The sequence below is a fragment of the Glycine max genome, chromosome 17 (genome assembly GCF_000004515.6).
Source record: "Glycine max cultivar Williams 82 chromosome 17, Glycine_max_v4.0, whole genome shotgun sequence".
NCBI lineage: Eukaryota > Viridiplantae > Streptophyta > Magnoliopsida > Fabales > Fabaceae > Glycine > Glycine max.
The window spans coordinates 2,479,013-2,495,519 of NC_038253.2; the positions used below are offsets into that span (position 1 = coordinate 2,479,013).

Here is a 16,507-nt window from a genome sequence, read left to right on the forward strand (position 1 = left end):
ATATAGGAGGATAACAAAAACTAATACTGGACATTATTAAGCTCTAACAATAAAAATGATTTAATTTCCTCTAACAATAAATAATAATAATTAGCTCTATCTTTTATTTAGAGTCAAAATACTGGACATTATTAAGCTAAAGAAGAGGAAACACATACATCATTAAAAATGATTTGATCCACTTGAAAAGAGACTTCCTCAGTTGGGCATTATCCAAATAAGAAAGAGCTAAAGCTTCTAAACAATGGGATCTATCTTAAAATGGTTAGTTTTTACAAAATTGTGAAACACGACTTCAATTTCTGTTAAAAGATGTTAACATTTACTACTGATTATATATCAAAATGATAATTCACTAGAAACCCAAAGAAACCTAATCGTTTTAATTTTATTTCATACAATGACCCGGGCCAAGCTCCTTTCACTTTCTCCATGTTTGTTCTTCTAAGCAACATATTAACATTTATGTTAATACTCCTACTCCACTGTACTTAAATACTAAAATGATCGAAGTAGTTGATGGTTGGGACATGACAATTAAGATTTCACCGGCCAATAGATTCTTCTTCCAAACAAGTTTGAACATTTAGCGGTGTTCGACAGATGAGATCTCCATAAGTCTACGTGTATTTATGGTGTGTGTGCTCTCGTTCACACTATAAATAAGTCCTTCTTTCCCAAGCTTTCTTATAGCAACCACAGCAAGCAATATTTTCAGCTGTATTATTTTCTCTCTTTGTGCAAAGATGGGAAAATTGCACAGCTATGTTTCAGTACTTGCTGTGGCATTTGTATTGGTGATAGGAGTAGCTGAATGCAGAAAAATAAAAGAAAATGAGTTAGTTGACGGTTTTGGAGGAGGTGGATTGGGTGGTGGTGCCGGTGGAGGTTTTGGTGGAGGAGCTGGTGCAGGAATTGGAGGTGGTGGTGGTGCAGGTGGGGGTTTTGGAGGTGGTAAAGGTGGTGGTATAGGAGGAGGAGTTGGTAGTGGTGGAGGTGCTGGAGGAGGCATTGGAGGTGGTGTAGGAGGAGGAATTGGAGGTGGACATGGTGGTGGAGTAGGAGGAGGAATTGGAGGTGGTGGAGGTGCGGGTGGGGGTGCTGGTGGAGGTTTTGGAGGTGGAAAAGGAGGTGGAGTTGGTGGTGGTGGAGGCGCAGGTGGGGGCATTGGAGGTGGTGCAGGTGGTGGTGCTGGTGGGGGTTTTGGAGGTGGTAAAGGTGGTGGTGTAGGAGGAGGAATTGGTGGTGGTGGAGGCGTTGGAGGTGGTGCCGGGGGAGGCGCAGGTGGTGGTTTTGGAGGTGGTAAAGGTGGAGGTGTAGGAGGAGGAATCGGTGGTGGTGGAGGCGCTGGTGGAGGCTTCGGAGGTGGACATGGTGGTGGAGTAGGGGGAGGAATTGGTGGCGGTGCCGGTGGAGGCGGAGGAGCGGGAGGAGGCTTTGGAGGTGGAGCAGGTGGAGGAGCTGGTGGTGGCTTTGGAGGTGGTGCAGGTGGAGGAGCTGGTGGTGGCTTTGGAGGTGGTGCAGGTGGGGGTGCTGGTGGTGGTTTCGGTGGTGGCGGGGGTTTTTGAATTAAAATATAATCTTAATAGTATGTATACTATATGCCATGCAATATGCAAGGCTCATTTATGGAAGCAGTGCGTATAACGTACTATATATAATATATAATATATAGATTAATGATTAAATAAATGTAAGTTTTCTTTCATGATCTTCTGATTCTTCTCCTTTGTAGCTTACAAGCCGATCGAGTTAATTATATTTTTGGTTTGATGAATTAATTAAAAAGCCAAAAAGTTTAAGACACATGGCATGTGGCACTTGCAATTAAACTGTACGGATACACACATGTAGTCTCGAAATAGTTCTTTAACAAGTTGGATTCTATCCAAGACGATGCATACAACTGAATATTGAACTGATAGGTAATAGAAACAAATTCGTGTATGACAAATGCGGTACCTATGCAGATTGATTCAGCTTGACGAGTTGTATATATGTACCTTACAGAAAGCTAGGCTTTATCACTAGAATTTACCGATCTTATTAATTTCTCTGGTGTGAACAGCAGATCGATCGTTCAGCAAGTCCTAGTTCAAAATGGAGAAGATATAGTACCTCCTTTAGTGCTATATATGCTATAGCCTATTATATATTAGTAATATATAGTACTAGGCTTTGTAACTGTAAATAACTATAGGACTTATTCTTTCTAGCTAGAAAAATCATTCAAGTGCCTCGTAGTTTCTTCATTTTGTATGACAAAGATTGGTTTTAGTGCTCCTCAAGGCTGTGTAAAGACAACCTACCCTTGTCTTTGCTCTCTACTATCTTTTCCTCTAGTGACTAACCATGCCATATTGAATTTATCCTTTGTTCTTGACGACAGTAAAGAAATGTAAACTTTTTTTTTAGAATAAATGAAATGGAAACTAATTGTACAATCCATAGGATCGATGTATACGTAAATATGCCTTATTAAAGATAAAAGTATTATATACTTCAGCAAGGGTAAATTAATAATAGTATTATATTTTTGGAAATTAACAAGGCTAATTAAGTATATTTTTTTAAAAAAATATCGTGCAATTCATAGCGTATAATTTTTTGTTTTTATTATTGTGACATACCCGTGGCATATAAGCTAGTCACATTACATCTATCAAATACGAGTTTTTAAGTTGATAGTTTTTTAAACAACAAAAAGTATTCACTAACCAAAAACACAGGTAGTAGCTTATTTTTGGTCAAATACTTAGTTGATGACTGGTTTATATAAACTACTCAATTATCTTCTCAAATACATACATAGAATATATGTACAATGAAAATTTATAATGACATACTCTTAAATAGTCTCTTTTTGAATATTTTTTATTAACTGAATTTTATTAAAAAAATACATTTTTTAAAAATTTCATTTCTTATTCAATGAACTTTTCATAATTTCTAATAACTTTTAACTAATAATAAACAAATATATTAAAGAATATAATACTTGTACTACGACTCAACAATATTATGAGAAATGAAGAGGTCGATACACCCAATTTCAGGCACGTCGCTTCAGCCAGTTTTGGCTATCCAGAGGTTCTCGATGGTTTTTATTATAAAGAAATATTGCCACTTATATAATTTGATGAAAGCAAGAATAATACAATCATAATGATATTTGATAAAATTGAAATTTAATTGTTTAAAGATATTTATTTGACAAACTTCTCATATCTGTGTCAAATCAAAATGTAATTCATAACTAGTGGCTATTCGATCAATAATAATACTGTTCGGAACAACAGCTCATCAAGGGCTTCCATAATTCCATTGCTACTTAGGCCCTTGTAAATGCTCTTTGGGGGTTTGGGCTTAGCATTTAGCTGGCTTGCCAACCCCACCCTCGTAAAGTTATTTTTGAATCAGGGGGATTTGACCATTTCAGGTGATTTTTAAGTAACATTTTAATGAATTGGTGATTTTTCAAATTATTTATCTATCATCCGTGATTCTTACCACATCAAAATTTAGTGACACCACCAATATATCTTTTGTGATGTAGTATGTAGTGGGTGACATCATCCTGTCCATGTCACCCTTTCATGTGGAATTGGTAGAACAAGAGGCGCCACCCTGTTCCATGCATCCTTCGTTTTGTTTGTTTTTGAGGTAGTAAGATGGTAGGAGTTACATAGGTGGCACCAATCAAACACCTTGCCATCCAAGTGGCGCTAGTTAACACGTTATCTCTTGGTGCGTCAAACGAGGTCTTATTGTTATTGCTTATGAGTTCAAATTATGTCTCAGGAGTTGACCAATGTTTACTCATTAGGAATGAAATGAATTGGTTTGAATCTCAATGTGCACAAACTTGTAGCCAATACAGGCATCAAGGGCACAATTGAATTAATTATCCATAAAATTGACATAAGTTTGCCATGAATAAAAAAAAAATCATTTCATCCAAATTGTCATTATAATTATTATAATGCATTTCAATTTAACTCATTTTCATTATAAACACACATATATATATAATTACTTAAATTAAAATAATTATTAAAATTATTAAATTATGATTATTAAATATAAAACAAAGGAAGTAACTTTCAGGATGATGCTTTCTATGTAACATTTACCAGAGTCACATAACATGTTCTAATCCCACTTAAAGGGGTGACATAACAAAATACGAATTGATAGCATGGAATAGGATGGTGTTATATTTTTTGACAACTCCATCTAATGGATGACATGGAATAGGATGACACTATCCACTACATGAAAAAAGACGTATTGGTAGCGTCACCCAATCCCGATGCGGCAAGAATCACCTATCACGGGTAAATAGTTTTAAGAACAATCCAATTGAGTAAAATGTTTTTTAAAATCACCCAAAATGGTCAAATACCCTTGAATTACACTATGTGTTTGGGTTACCAATAAGTGGAATGTAAACCACGTTTTTTTGGATCTACCAGTATTGATATTTCTCCATTTTGTGCATTGGAATGCACAAACAGACGTTTGGTGTCTTTCAAACACCCACCAAATGGTTGTCAGCTCTGTTCATATCGGTCATTCTTCATCACTTGCCATTCAACCTCTCCTCTATCAGATTCTCCACCATCTTAAGTGTAGTGATTGGCATACAAAGCCTAGCTATCAAAGTGCACTTGGAACATTATTTTACTACTAGTGTATATTTTGGATGTACATGAGCCAAAAAACAATATAAATGAATTTATCTATATGTTTTCCCAGAGATGGAAACACTTGGTACAGATATATAATAAATACATCAACTTTTGAGTCAAAGTAGGAACATACCTAGTCAACCTTCCCATTGTGAGAAGTGCATTAGGAGAGCTACAACAAAACAAGAATATAACTTTAAGAAACAAATTGTTGATAGTGATTGATACTTACAAAAGACCCTTGCAAAAGAAACATCCAAAATTAAACACAAAAGTAAAAAGACTTTCCTGGAGTTGAAGTTCCGACAAAGTACAAACTAATGTCTGCACTTGCAGCAATTTTCCGATCATTTTAGCTTTAAAGAGAGTGTGCACCTGAAAAGAGGGAGGAAATTTATAACTGTCATGTTCAAAATAAGCTCATTGTTCAATATGAGCAAGTAAATTAGAAATGACCAACCTGCCCGAGTTTGACATCCTTTAAATCTTGGAGAACATCTACATCTGTATTTGCTAAGGGTCTGCAAGCAATATATGAATTATAATAGGGATTATGTTACTAAAGGAAATACTTTTAACCTCCAGATATTCATTATCCAGAGTTCTTATATCAAAATAACTACGATCTGTAAAAAATTAAATGATAAAGCCAAAATAATTAATTACTACCGAAAAACTTTAAAACCAAAAGTTGCTTAACGAAAATCAGTGCTCCTTGATTCCACGTTGAAGAATTAATTTAAAATTTAAAATTTAAAATTGATTTTAAATATATTTTCATGTGTTTGATTTTATGTTAAAAAATAAATTAGAATTGATTTTGAGTTTAACCAACTTTAAATAACTTCTGGATTGAATCCAAAATTTAATATTGAATTTTACTATTAATTTAATTTTATGATAAAAACATCCAAATATAAATTACATCATTTTAAAATTAATTTTAATCAAAATTAATTTTACAAAATGAATTTCATTCTAAATCAAATTTAGTAACGTTTATCCAACCGCACACACTTACTTTTAACATATATTTTTTTGGGTGAAAGTAAAATTTAACATATATCATTTGAGTATACATTTTCTTGTACTCTTGTCTTGTCCGAAACAGGACAGGGGATGACTTGAAATAAGACCACATGCCTGAAATGTACCAACATCGCAATATAATTATATAAAAAGAAGTAGAAGACCAAAAACGTAGACGAAACATTCGTTAAGAAAGCAGTAGAATTTTGCTTTGGATCATATCATATGAGAGAACATTTCCGTCGACAACAAATATTGGCAATTATTAAGATTTTAAAATTGCAGAGAAGCGAAAACTTCCATGCACAACTCCAACAATTTCATTGATTTTGATTCCTCGTTCAAACGAGTTTTGATGGTTTGAGAAGATATATGCAAACCACTGTCGTGAGAAGAATTGATGCGCACCTCCAACAATTGTTATTTAGCAAATGCAACGCTATTGTAATTGTTTATAAAATTATTATTGTAGTTGTTGAATTTTGATTAATTACTAGTACGCAATATCTAAATGTTTTAATATTAATTGGTTTTTATTAAACAAATATTATAGTATATTTCTAAAACCATGTATTGGTATTTAACTTGAAAACTTCAATTTAAGTTTTGCCCATTTATTGATTGATACTTGTTAATTTGAAGTTGGTGTAAACTCTTATTTTTTGGCTGCATAAAATCTTACTTTGGAAGTTGAAATCTAAGGAACTATTAATGTAAAAAGGTACAAGCCCTATACTTTTTATTTATCTATTTTTTTATAAAATATAATTTTTGTCTTCCTACTTTCTTATATACATATATATAATTTTTATCTTCTTATTTTTTAATTGAGATATTTCATCTCTGAATTTTAAAAAGTTCATAATTTTAGTTTTTCATTTTTTTAATTAAGACTTTTTATTTCTCACTTTTAAAAAATTTATAACTTTCAAATGTTGATCTATATATTTTGTAAATATTGACTGACATATGTCTATTTATTATCTACGTGACAAAATATTTTTTAAATTATTTAATTGTTAACAAGCTTAATTTATTAAAAAAGTACATAGTTAAGTATGAAATTAAAAAATAAAACTAAAATCGCATATTTTTTTTAAGAAGTGGGGATGAAATGTCTAAAGTAAAAAATAGGAGGATTAAAATTATGAAATTTTAAAAAATAAAGAACAAAATATCTCAATTAAAAAATAAAAAAACAAAAATAATAGATTTAGAAAAAATAAGGGGAAGCAAATGACATTTTAATTTTTTTTACTACCTCATTCCAATATCTATTGATATTTTAGTCTTTTTGAAAGTCTAATTTATTGTTTTTTTCCAAATATACTTAGGTTAAAACATGAGTCATTTAGTCATTTTTAGAATAAAGTAATATATATATATATATATATATATATATATATAAAATAAATTGTGATCGAATGATATATAATATAAAAATTCTATCAATGCATGAATTATATATTAAAAATGGAAATAATAAATTAGCTAAAGTCAAAAGGAGGCAAGGTGTTACTTATAGATGTAAATAAATAAAGGGCAACCAGTATTTCATCTAACTTCATTAACTAAAGTAGTTGAGGCCCAGGATGAGACAAGCTTTAAGTCAAACTCTTTGGCCATTATAGTTTACGCGGTCATGAATAACATGATGCCACACATGATCAACAGCTATGCTACTTCCTTGTTTCTTTACTGTTGATAGCTGTGATTCAGTTTGGAAAACCTGTTAGCCTCTTAGACGTTGAACACTTGATGCGTGCTAGCTAGTCATTCTTCCATATGCTGTACCATTTAAGATCCAAAAGAAATAGTTTAAAATGATGCATGTACACTTGCTCTACTGGTCCATGCTAGAATTTGCATGCCCTTCATACTAAAATCATTTAAAGAGAAAAAAGGATATATAGAATAGAGAAAAGCGTGTATCTGTACTATATATTCAGTCATTTAATTAAATACAGGCAATGGATTTTTGCATGTTAATATTTTAAATAACTATATTAAGTCAAAAGTTTTGTGTTTATCTCTCTTCTTAGATATTAAATAGTTGGTCCATATTAAAATTTATGACTATGTACATTTTAGAAAAAACAAATAAACACAATTTTTACATTGAAAATTGAGTTTTTGTTAACAAAATTAATTTTAAATTAAATTAATTTATTAAAAATGATTTTGATTAAAATTAATTTTGAAATTTATATGATTTATTTTTTAATATTTTTATTATAAAAGTTACTCAATGGTAAAACTTATAATATAAAATATTTTATCTAACACAAAAAAATCACTTAAAGTTGATTTGATTTAGAATCAATTTTAAATGAATAATCAATTTTTCAGCATGAAATTAAATATATAAAAATTTATTTAAAATCTCGTTATTTAATATTTTAACGTGATTATGGAGAACTTAACGCCAACCAAACATGTACTTACTAAGAGTGGATCGATTTTAGTAGTATAAGTATGATTTAATATAATAAGGAAGATAATGAGAAATGATATACTAGGTGTTTATAGTATTAGATAGGGATATCAATGAAAAAAAATAGTATCATGACTTATTTATAATTATAGTGTTATGTTGTTTTACATGAAAAAAAATTATTAAAAAAATATAAGAGAATACTAATTTTATAAAATTAACTTTATTATTATTATTAATCTATTTTTAGCTTCTATTGTTTTTATCATTAATATTATAAAAATATAAGTAAATGATAAGAAATAATGTTTTTATGCAAGTGAAAAAAAAGCTAAAATTTTAATTATTTTAGGATAATTTTTTTCTTTTTACCCATCGAATATTATGGAAGGAGGGGTTATCTTACTCAAGAAATACCCACAATGAGTTTTTCTAAGATTTAAAGCAGCAATGAAAATATTAATTGAACGATCAACGATGTCCCTGCAAACATTAAATAGTTTCCCTTCTTTTGCTGGAATGCATTTAATTACAAAACGTGAAAATTCATTACTTCTGAGCTCTGAAGTTTGAACAACCTAGTGCACTGTTAGTAGGTGAAGATGATTTTAAATTTGAGAACCTCGTGAGCAACAGAGCAAAGCTATGATAGATTTCGTTGTGTTGCACAGAAAGTCAAAAGCTTTCACAATGGAGTAGTATAAAATATGTGAAATTCATTTTTCAATCTCTTTCTACTTAATTAATTAATAAATCTTTATTTGAGTTTTTTTTTTTATAAAAGAAAGTACTTAATGTAGTAGCACAAAAGCATTAATAAAGACAAACTTTCCACAAGATCTCTGTAAAAAGGATCAGATAGTAACAATGATAATGAATCCAACAAACAATCAACAAAAAAGTTTTTATTAAAAAATATATTAATTAATGTTATTAATTACTCAGAAAAATTGAAACAAATAAATATTACTGACTCTCCAAGTTCAGTGTAATATCCAATACTTTTTATTCACTAATTCATTTTGGAGATATCACATTATATTTCACCTCTCCTCTTATTATATATAAGATTTAATTACCTAATTCATTAATATTAAGAAAAAATATTAATTTTGTTGATAGTATTACATTTATCTTAAATTTATATTTTTTTTAAAAATTATCTTTAATCATTATTATTATTTTTCTAATAATTTATCAATATATTTTTTCTTTTTTTAATGAAGGGTATTTTTAATCTAAAAATAATTAATACAAAAAATATCATAAATTGAGTCTTAAAAAAATATAATTTTAAATTTGAATATTATAAATAAAAACAAAATATATATATATATATATATATATATATATATATATATATATATATATATATATAATACAAAAGAATTTTACATTGTAAATCAATCACATAAAATATTATCTAAAACAAATTTATTAACTTTTATAATACATGTGTCTGAATCTAAGTTAAAGATACACGTTTTTGTATTAGTTGCTTCCGATTTTATACGTTGATGCTCCAAACACCTGTTTAAACAAGTGAAATAATTATTTTAAAAGTGATATGCGATATAAAAGTAATTTCAGATTGATGAATAGTTTAATAGTATTAAACTCTTGAACAAATGTTTTTCTTTCAATCTCATTTATTTCTTCAAACCAAACGGTCAAGGCTAGTAGCTCTATAGGCAGAGCAATTAATGTTGACCCACTGCATGATATTATGCCCTCATCTGATTTGTTATTATAAAATTCTATTATTCATAGCTAGTGGGAACGTCTTCTGCGCATTATAAAGCCCATTGTTTTTGGTACATTTTAGCTGCAGAGGGATACGTACCATATCGAGGATCCCGATTTAGTACTTGATTGCAGTTGCAGTGATAACTTATTGTACTCTTTCTAATGGGTATCCATTTGAACAGGGTCATCAATAATGTTGGGATTCTGCTTCGAGTTTTTGTAGTCTTGGTGGTCCTGTTTGGCATTTCAACTTCATACGATCTCCCTTCTACTTTTATATTCGGAGATTCACTTGTTGACGCGGGAAACAATAATTACCTTGTTTCCCTCTCAAAGGCTAATTATCTACCCAATGGCATTGATTTTGGAAGACCAACGGGAAGGTTCACTAATGGAAGAACCATCGTGGACATCGTTGGCAAGATTTACCACCTTTTTTCCTATGCTACTTAATTTATTATTTTTTTTTTGTCTAATGAGTTTTTCTTACTTCACCAGGTCAGGAATTGGGTACCGGTTTCACCCCACCTTATTTGGCACCCTCCACAATTGGACCGGTAATTCTGAAGGGTGTAAATTATGCCTCTGGTGGAGGTGGAATTCTCAATTTCACTGGAAAAGTCTTCGTGAGTTTCTGCTTCAGCAGCTATTGTTTAAGATCTAATTATCGATAAATTATTGGATATCATCATGAGTGTTTTCGATGATCTTAGACCATTTAATTATTTCTTTCGTTATTTCTCTAGTAGAATAATAACCATACGCGTGCATATATGTGATGGGATTGATAGGGTGGTCGACTGAACTTTGACGCACAGATAGATAGTTTTGCAAATACCAGGCAAGACATCATATCCAGCATTGGTGTTCCTGCGGCTCTTAATCTACTCAAAAGGGCATTGTTCACCGTCACAATAGGCTCAAACGATTTCATAAATAACTACCTAGCACCAGCACTCACATTTTCCGAGCGGAAATCGGCGTCTCCAGAAATCTTTGTGACCACCATGATGTCAAAACTCAGAGTTCAGCTCACTGTAATATATATTTTTCTCGGCATTATAATTTTATAAAGTCCTTTTCTTTGTTTCTAAATATTTCTCCTACAAAATTTTAATTGGTGTAATAGTAATACGTATATAATTAACATTTTTCTACCACATGCAGAGGTTATTCAACCTGGGAGCTAGAAAAATTGTTGTGGCAAATGTGGGGCCCATTGGGTGTATACCAAGTCAGAGGGATGCAAACCCAGGTGCAGGAGATAGCTGTGTTGCTTTCCCCAATCAGCTGGCACAGTTATTTAATTCCCAGCTAAAGGGCCTCATTACAGATCTCAACTCAAATCTGGAGGGTGCAGTATTTGTTTATGCAGATGTCTACCAAATTTTACAAGATATTCTCCAGAGTTATGTAGCACTTGGTATATATGTGTCTATCTTAATTGTTTGGCTATTATTTAATCTATTAAAAACTTGAATTTGCAAGTTGCTTTTGAACTAATCAGGACACTATTTTGTTGTGTATGCACCCCACACGTGTGGCAGGTTTTGATAATGCATTTTCTGCTTGCTGTCACGTTGCTGGGCGCTTTGGAGGTCTGATCCCCTGTGGTCCTACATCGAGACTTTGCTGGGACCGATCCAAGTATGTGTTTTGGGACCCTTACCACCCTTCTGATGCTGCAAATGTTATCATCGCTAAACGTCTCTTAGATGGTGGTTCCAATTATATTTGGCCAAAGAACATTCGCCAACTCTTTCAATCTTAACCTGTTTCTTCCGGTGACAATGGATGCTTGGAGGAGTCATGACATTTTCTGATTGAAATCACGGGCAAGTAATATATTGATAAATGTCCATAACAATTGAAGCGGAGTGGGTTTTTAATCTGCCATGTTATATGGTACGAAAGGCTTCAGTACAAATTAAGTTTATATATATAATTAGCTTAGTTATATATTTAAAAATGAAAGAAAAATTAGGAGTTAACGAAAATTATGAGTGAGTGTTGGTGTTCAGTTTCATGACTTGAAATTTTACAAGAATGGGAAATTTGGTTAATTTGTTTGGGTAGGATGTCTTTGCTCCTAGGGAATGGCAATGTGCCTCAAAGTTGATGCTTATGAGATTTGATGAACTATTAAGTGCTATATCCCGATACGATGAAAGATACAATGTTACTGATATCTCAAGCCACCATGTTCATAAGCCATCCACCCACTTGCTACCCATTCACGAATAATTATAATGGAAGATTCTAACGTTACATCCGCGACATATTTTTACTAAAAATACTCCATTCTCAATAAAACTCTTGATGCTTAAGGTTAATGTATATTACAATTTAAGAAATATTTAATATTATTCACCAACTACATGTTTAAGGTTAATGCATATAATTTAATAAATATCTAATATTTATGATAGGAATAATTGTGTAATAAATCACAAGTGTTAAATAGGAATATATACGAAAAAAATAAAATTTAAATATATTTATAGTCCTTTTAATTTAATTTCTTTTATTTTTATCTCTTCAAAATTATTATTTTTAATTCTTAAAAAATATTTTTATTTTTTTTATCTTTAAAATATTTTAGACAGTAAAAAAAATATCTAAAATACTGATCTCAAGCTTGAAAGTTGGATAAAGGATAATTACCTGACACGTCATTTCTTAGTTGGCGCCACGCACTTCAATTCAACACTCCATTCTCAGAAATCACCCTTCTTAAGCCCCAATTGATACTAATAATCAATCTAACGTAAATAAGTACTATAATAGCTATCTATCGAAACCAGCGAGCAAGATCGATTCGGGTCAAACATGGATGGGCAATCGCCGGAGAAACTGATTCTGGTGAAGCGCGAGTCAAACGGCGTCGCACTGGTGATGATTAATCGTCCCGGTTCCCTTAACTCGCTGACCCGGCCCATGATGGTGGACCTGGCCCAGGCTTTCAAGAGACTCGACCGGGACGAGTCGGTGCGGGTCGTCATATTAACCGGGTCGGGCCGGTCTTTCTGTTCTGGCGTGGATCTCACTTCGGCAGAGGACGTGTTCAAGGGCGATGTGAAGGACCCTGAGAGCGACCCGGTGGTGCAAATGGAGCTCTGCCGCAAGCCAATCATCGGAGCCATCCGAGGTTTCGCCGTCACTGCTGGCTTCGAAATTGCCCTCGCCTGTGACATCTTGGTTGCTGCCAAGGGATCTAAGTTCATGGACACTCATGCTAGGTTCGTTCCCTTTTTTTCTTATATGTAATCAACTCTTCAAATTTTCTCATATCAATAGTCAATATTGTAGGACTGAACATCTTGAACGTGAAATTAGCATTTGCAAGATCAGATTTCTGATTGTGGTTTCATATTAGGGACTCAACGGTCTGATAAGAGATGGCCTTACGGATCTAACAACAATCCTTAAGATAAGCTTTCATGACCATTTTAGAATCTGTGTTTGTAGGATTAGTTATTTGCAATTGTACCGATACACCAACAACATTTATTAGAATAGACTTTGATATCATTTTAGAATTTGATTTGACTCTAATACCGGTAGGAATAAGCTAACTCATAAGATGAGAGTTGTTCCACTTATATACACTATTTTGACTATATCACAGGATCTCCAACATTATTGGATGTATAATTTTCTGTTCTTATAGCATGGTATTGTTGCAGGTTTGGGATATTTCCTTCGTGGGGTTTGTCTCAGAAGCTTTCGCAGATCATAGGGGCCAATAAAGCCCGGGAGGTATCTCTCTCGGCCACACCTTTGACTGCAGAGGTAGCTGAGAGGTTGGGTTTGGTGAACCATGTCATTGAAGAGGCTGAATTGTTGAAGAAAAGCAGGGAAATTGCGGATGCCATTGTGAAAAATAACCAAGACTTGGTTTTGAGGTACAAGGCGGTCATCAATGATGGCCTCAAGCTGGATCTTGGCCGCGCACTTTCTCTTGAAAAGGTCAGTGTTGTGTAGAATTTGTGTGTCTATAATTACATAACATGAATTCAATGAGACAGGTTGGTTTGGTTCTCTGGTCTAGGCCCACCATAACAACGATGTTTGTCTCTGTCATAACATGTTGAATGGTGCTTAGAATAATGTTGGATGATAGGCTAAAAGAATATAAAATAATGTACTTGGGATAGAAATTAAATTTATCAGCAAGTGTGTGGGGTGCAGCCATTGATTACTGTTCCTGTTGTTGATAGAAATGCAGAGAGCATAAGAGCAAAACCTCAAAAGTCTAAAGTATGTTTATACTATGTATAAACTTTATAGCAGTAACATCATTAAAAATCTTCTTGTTAGAATTGGAACAAATGGTCTCAGTAAGATAAAATGTTGATCACATTAGCTCACCTTATAATGTGGGAAATTTTGTTTGAGATCTTGAACAAGCATTTAATTGGTCAAATTTGCCTCTGGAAGTCTATCCAAAGTCAAATTAGTTTGCAATCCTTGTGATTAATTTGTCTTAACGATATTCTATCAATGGACCTCAGACTACAGTGGAATTTTCGTCAACCGGAGATTTCATATTCTGTACCTTTCGTAATTATTGGAAACAAATAGAGAAAGGTTGTGTTAAATTGAAATTCTATCTGGCGATTGCTTTCTTTACTGTCTCTTTGCAACTATTTCTTTCCTTATTGTGTCTGTCACTCTGTATTATCCATTTCATTTTTTTCTTCTTTGTGATCTGTAATCCTTACTTGGATTGTACACTCCAAATCATCTTACATACAAATTCTCTACCTGTGTATGAAATTTAGGAGAGGGCTCATGACTATTATAACGGAATGACGAAGGAGCAATTCAGGAAGATGCAGGAATTCATAGCTGGTCGAAGTTCCAAGAAACAGTCCAAATTGTAGGTTCTTTATTTTCGCTGATCTCTCGTGCTGTAAATGTGTATATGTTTGCTTCCCCAATTTGGGGTTTTACGAGCACTATTCCATACAAAAATCGGCCTACCTTGGTTTTTAATAATGAATTATATAAATGATAGCAGTTCCTCGTCATCGAAATTCAAAATGAATGTTGTTATGAATTATTTCTGGTTTTTGTTGACTTAAGTATGTCTGTATTAGTGTTTTTAAATATGGAAATTCTATTAGTCCCTTGCCCTGAATTGAACTCTTAAATGTGTGAATGGTTAAGAGGATAAAAATGAAAAAAAAAAATTTGAATTAAAGTAAAACGTAAAAGGTGTAAGTCTCACATGAATAATGTAAATTACGATGAAGTAACATACACAAAAAAAAAAAAAAAAAAACTACGAGCCAAATTCGAACTCTAGTGGAGTACTTAGTTCTTGCGCCCAATTGTGATTTAGGGTTGTTTTTAACTTTTGACAAACTCTTATAAAAACTTATTGAAATTCAAGTTAGAGAAAAGGAAAAGGTAGATTGGAAGAGATTGATTGAGAGAGAAATTGTTTCTGTAGAGAAGAGATAATATTAAAAATGTCAAATTAAAATATTAAGTGAAAGTCTCTTTTTCTAAATTTATAATTTTTTTCGTTAGATTTAAATTTTGTATTCTAATTTATAATGTAGGAATATATTTATATTTATGAGAGTGATTAACAAATTAACTTCCAATATTTACATTTCTCAACATTTACGTTAATTTTGGTAAAATTTGTAGTAACCAATCAATTGATTTTTTTAACAGGAATAATAAAAAAATTATTCGATTTAATTAACTGTTTGATAAATTAAAATTTCTTGCTCTAATTATTTAAGAAAATGATCAGAAGTTTAATATTCATAAAACTTGAATTAAAATATGTTCAATACTAACAATTGATTGTAATTTTCCAAAATTTACAAATATTTCAAAATAGTAATCCAAAATTATGATGAAGCTTTAATTCAAATTTTTAACTTAATATGATCTTTGAAAATTGTCCTATCAATATAACCCTTAAAAAGAATTCCAAATCACAATCATCAACTATAAGATATTTCACCCCCTTTCAAAAAAAAAAACTATTAGATATTTCACGCAACTTTTAAATTTTAATAGAGAAAAATAATTACGTTACTTTTAATTTACAAGGTTTACATTTATTATTGTAAGAATATAACTTTTAATTTTAACATAAACAATAAACAATTTACATTTTTTTGAAGTAGTGAACAATTTACTTATTTGATGATCGATGCAAGTTGTTTTTTTTTTGGTATCAAAGCAAATTAATAAAGAAAAGTTTGTGTAACTTTGATAAATCATTTAGAAGACCAGTCAAAGAAAAAAACCCTCTTATAATTATTGAGAATAACAAGAAGGGAAAGCTGGGGTAAATAGGATCTGCAAGCCACACACACAAAAAAAAAATGTCTATATATGTATATATGTTGATGTTGATATACACTGAGGCATGTGCTAGCTATGCGCAAATTTAAAAAAGTAAAAGATAAAATATTTTAATTAAAAAATAAAAAAAATTAAAAGTATAAATTTTAAAAAAATATGGGAACAAAAACTACACTTTAGTCTAATTAAAAATTATCTTATATCACAGTTTAAACAATTTATTATAAATTCTAACATAAAAATTTATATTTTAAAAATATTTATTTATTATGAA

The 16,507-nt window shown here is 31.5% G+C and overlaps 3 protein-coding genes across 3 annotated transcripts; all 3 read left to right on the forward strand.

The window, feature by feature from the left end:
* Positions 1-746: 746 nt before the first annotated feature.
* Positions 747-1,568, forward strand: LOC102665120 (glycine-rich cell wall structural protein). The gene has a single exon (XM_014769505.2). It carries the CDS (start codon positions 747-749, stop codon positions 1,566-1,568), a length of 822 nt encoding a protein of 273 aa, XP_014624991.2.
* An 8,419-nt stretch (positions 1,569-9,987) lies between these two features.
* On the forward strand, positions 9,988-12,009 carry LOC100809250 (GDSL esterase/lipase At4g16230). Its single transcript, XM_003550510.5, has 5 exons — positions 9,988-10,318; positions 10,399-10,526; positions 10,692-10,937; positions 11,068-11,323; positions 11,448-12,009. The coding sequence occupies exons 1-5, from the start codon at positions 10,063-10,065 to the stop codon at positions 11,669-11,671; spliced, it is 1,110 nt and encodes a 369-aa protein (XP_003550558.1). The 5' UTR covers positions 9,988-10,062; the 3' UTR covers positions 11,672-12,009.
* Positions 12,010-12,653: 644 nt separating this feature from the next.
* On the forward strand, positions 12,654-14,922 carry LOC100809788 (probable enoyl-CoA hydratase 1, peroxisomal). Its single transcript, XM_006600314.4, has 3 exons — positions 12,654-13,139; positions 13,587-13,869; positions 14,685-14,922. The coding sequence occupies exons 1-3, from the start codon at positions 12,730-12,732 to the stop codon at positions 14,784-14,786; spliced, it is 795 nt and encodes a 264-aa protein (XP_006600377.1). The 5' UTR covers positions 12,654-12,729; the 3' UTR covers positions 14,787-14,922.
* The last annotated feature ends 1,585 nt before the right edge of the window (positions 14,923-16,507 follow it).

What these genes read in the sequence shown, in the direction of transcription:
- LOC102665120 (XM_014769505.2), top strand. Translation starts at nt 747, where the DNA reads ATGGGAAAATTGCACAGCTATGTTTCAGTACTTGCTGTGGCATTTGTA.
- LOC100809250 (XM_003550510.5), top strand. Translation starts at nt 10,063, where the DNA reads ATGGGTATCCATTTGAACAGGGTCATCAATAATGTTGGGATTCTGCTT. An exon ending in ATTTCACTGGAAAAGTCTTC is followed by an intron (nt 10,527 to 10,691) that starts GTGAGTTTCTGC and finishes TGGGATTGATAG; the next exon opens with GGTGGTCGACTGAACTTTGA. An exon ending in CCAGAGTTATGTAGCACTTG is followed by an intron (nt 11,324 to 11,447) that starts GTATATATGTGT and finishes CACGTGTGGCAG; the next exon opens with GTTTTGATAATGCATTTTCT.
- LOC100809788 (XM_006600314.4), top strand. Translation starts at nt 12,730, where the DNA reads ATGGATGGGCAATCGCCGGAGAAACTGATTCTGGTGAAGCGCGAGTCA. An exon ending in TTCATGGACACTCATGCTAG is followed by an intron (nt 13,140 to 13,586) that starts GTTCGTTCCCTT and finishes GTATTGTTGCAG; the next exon opens with GTTTGGGATATTTCCTTCGT. An exon ending in GCGCACTTTCTCTTGAAAAG is followed by an intron (nt 13,870 to 14,684) that starts GTCAGTGTTGTG and finishes TATGAAATTTAG; the next exon opens with GAGAGGGCTCATGACTATTA.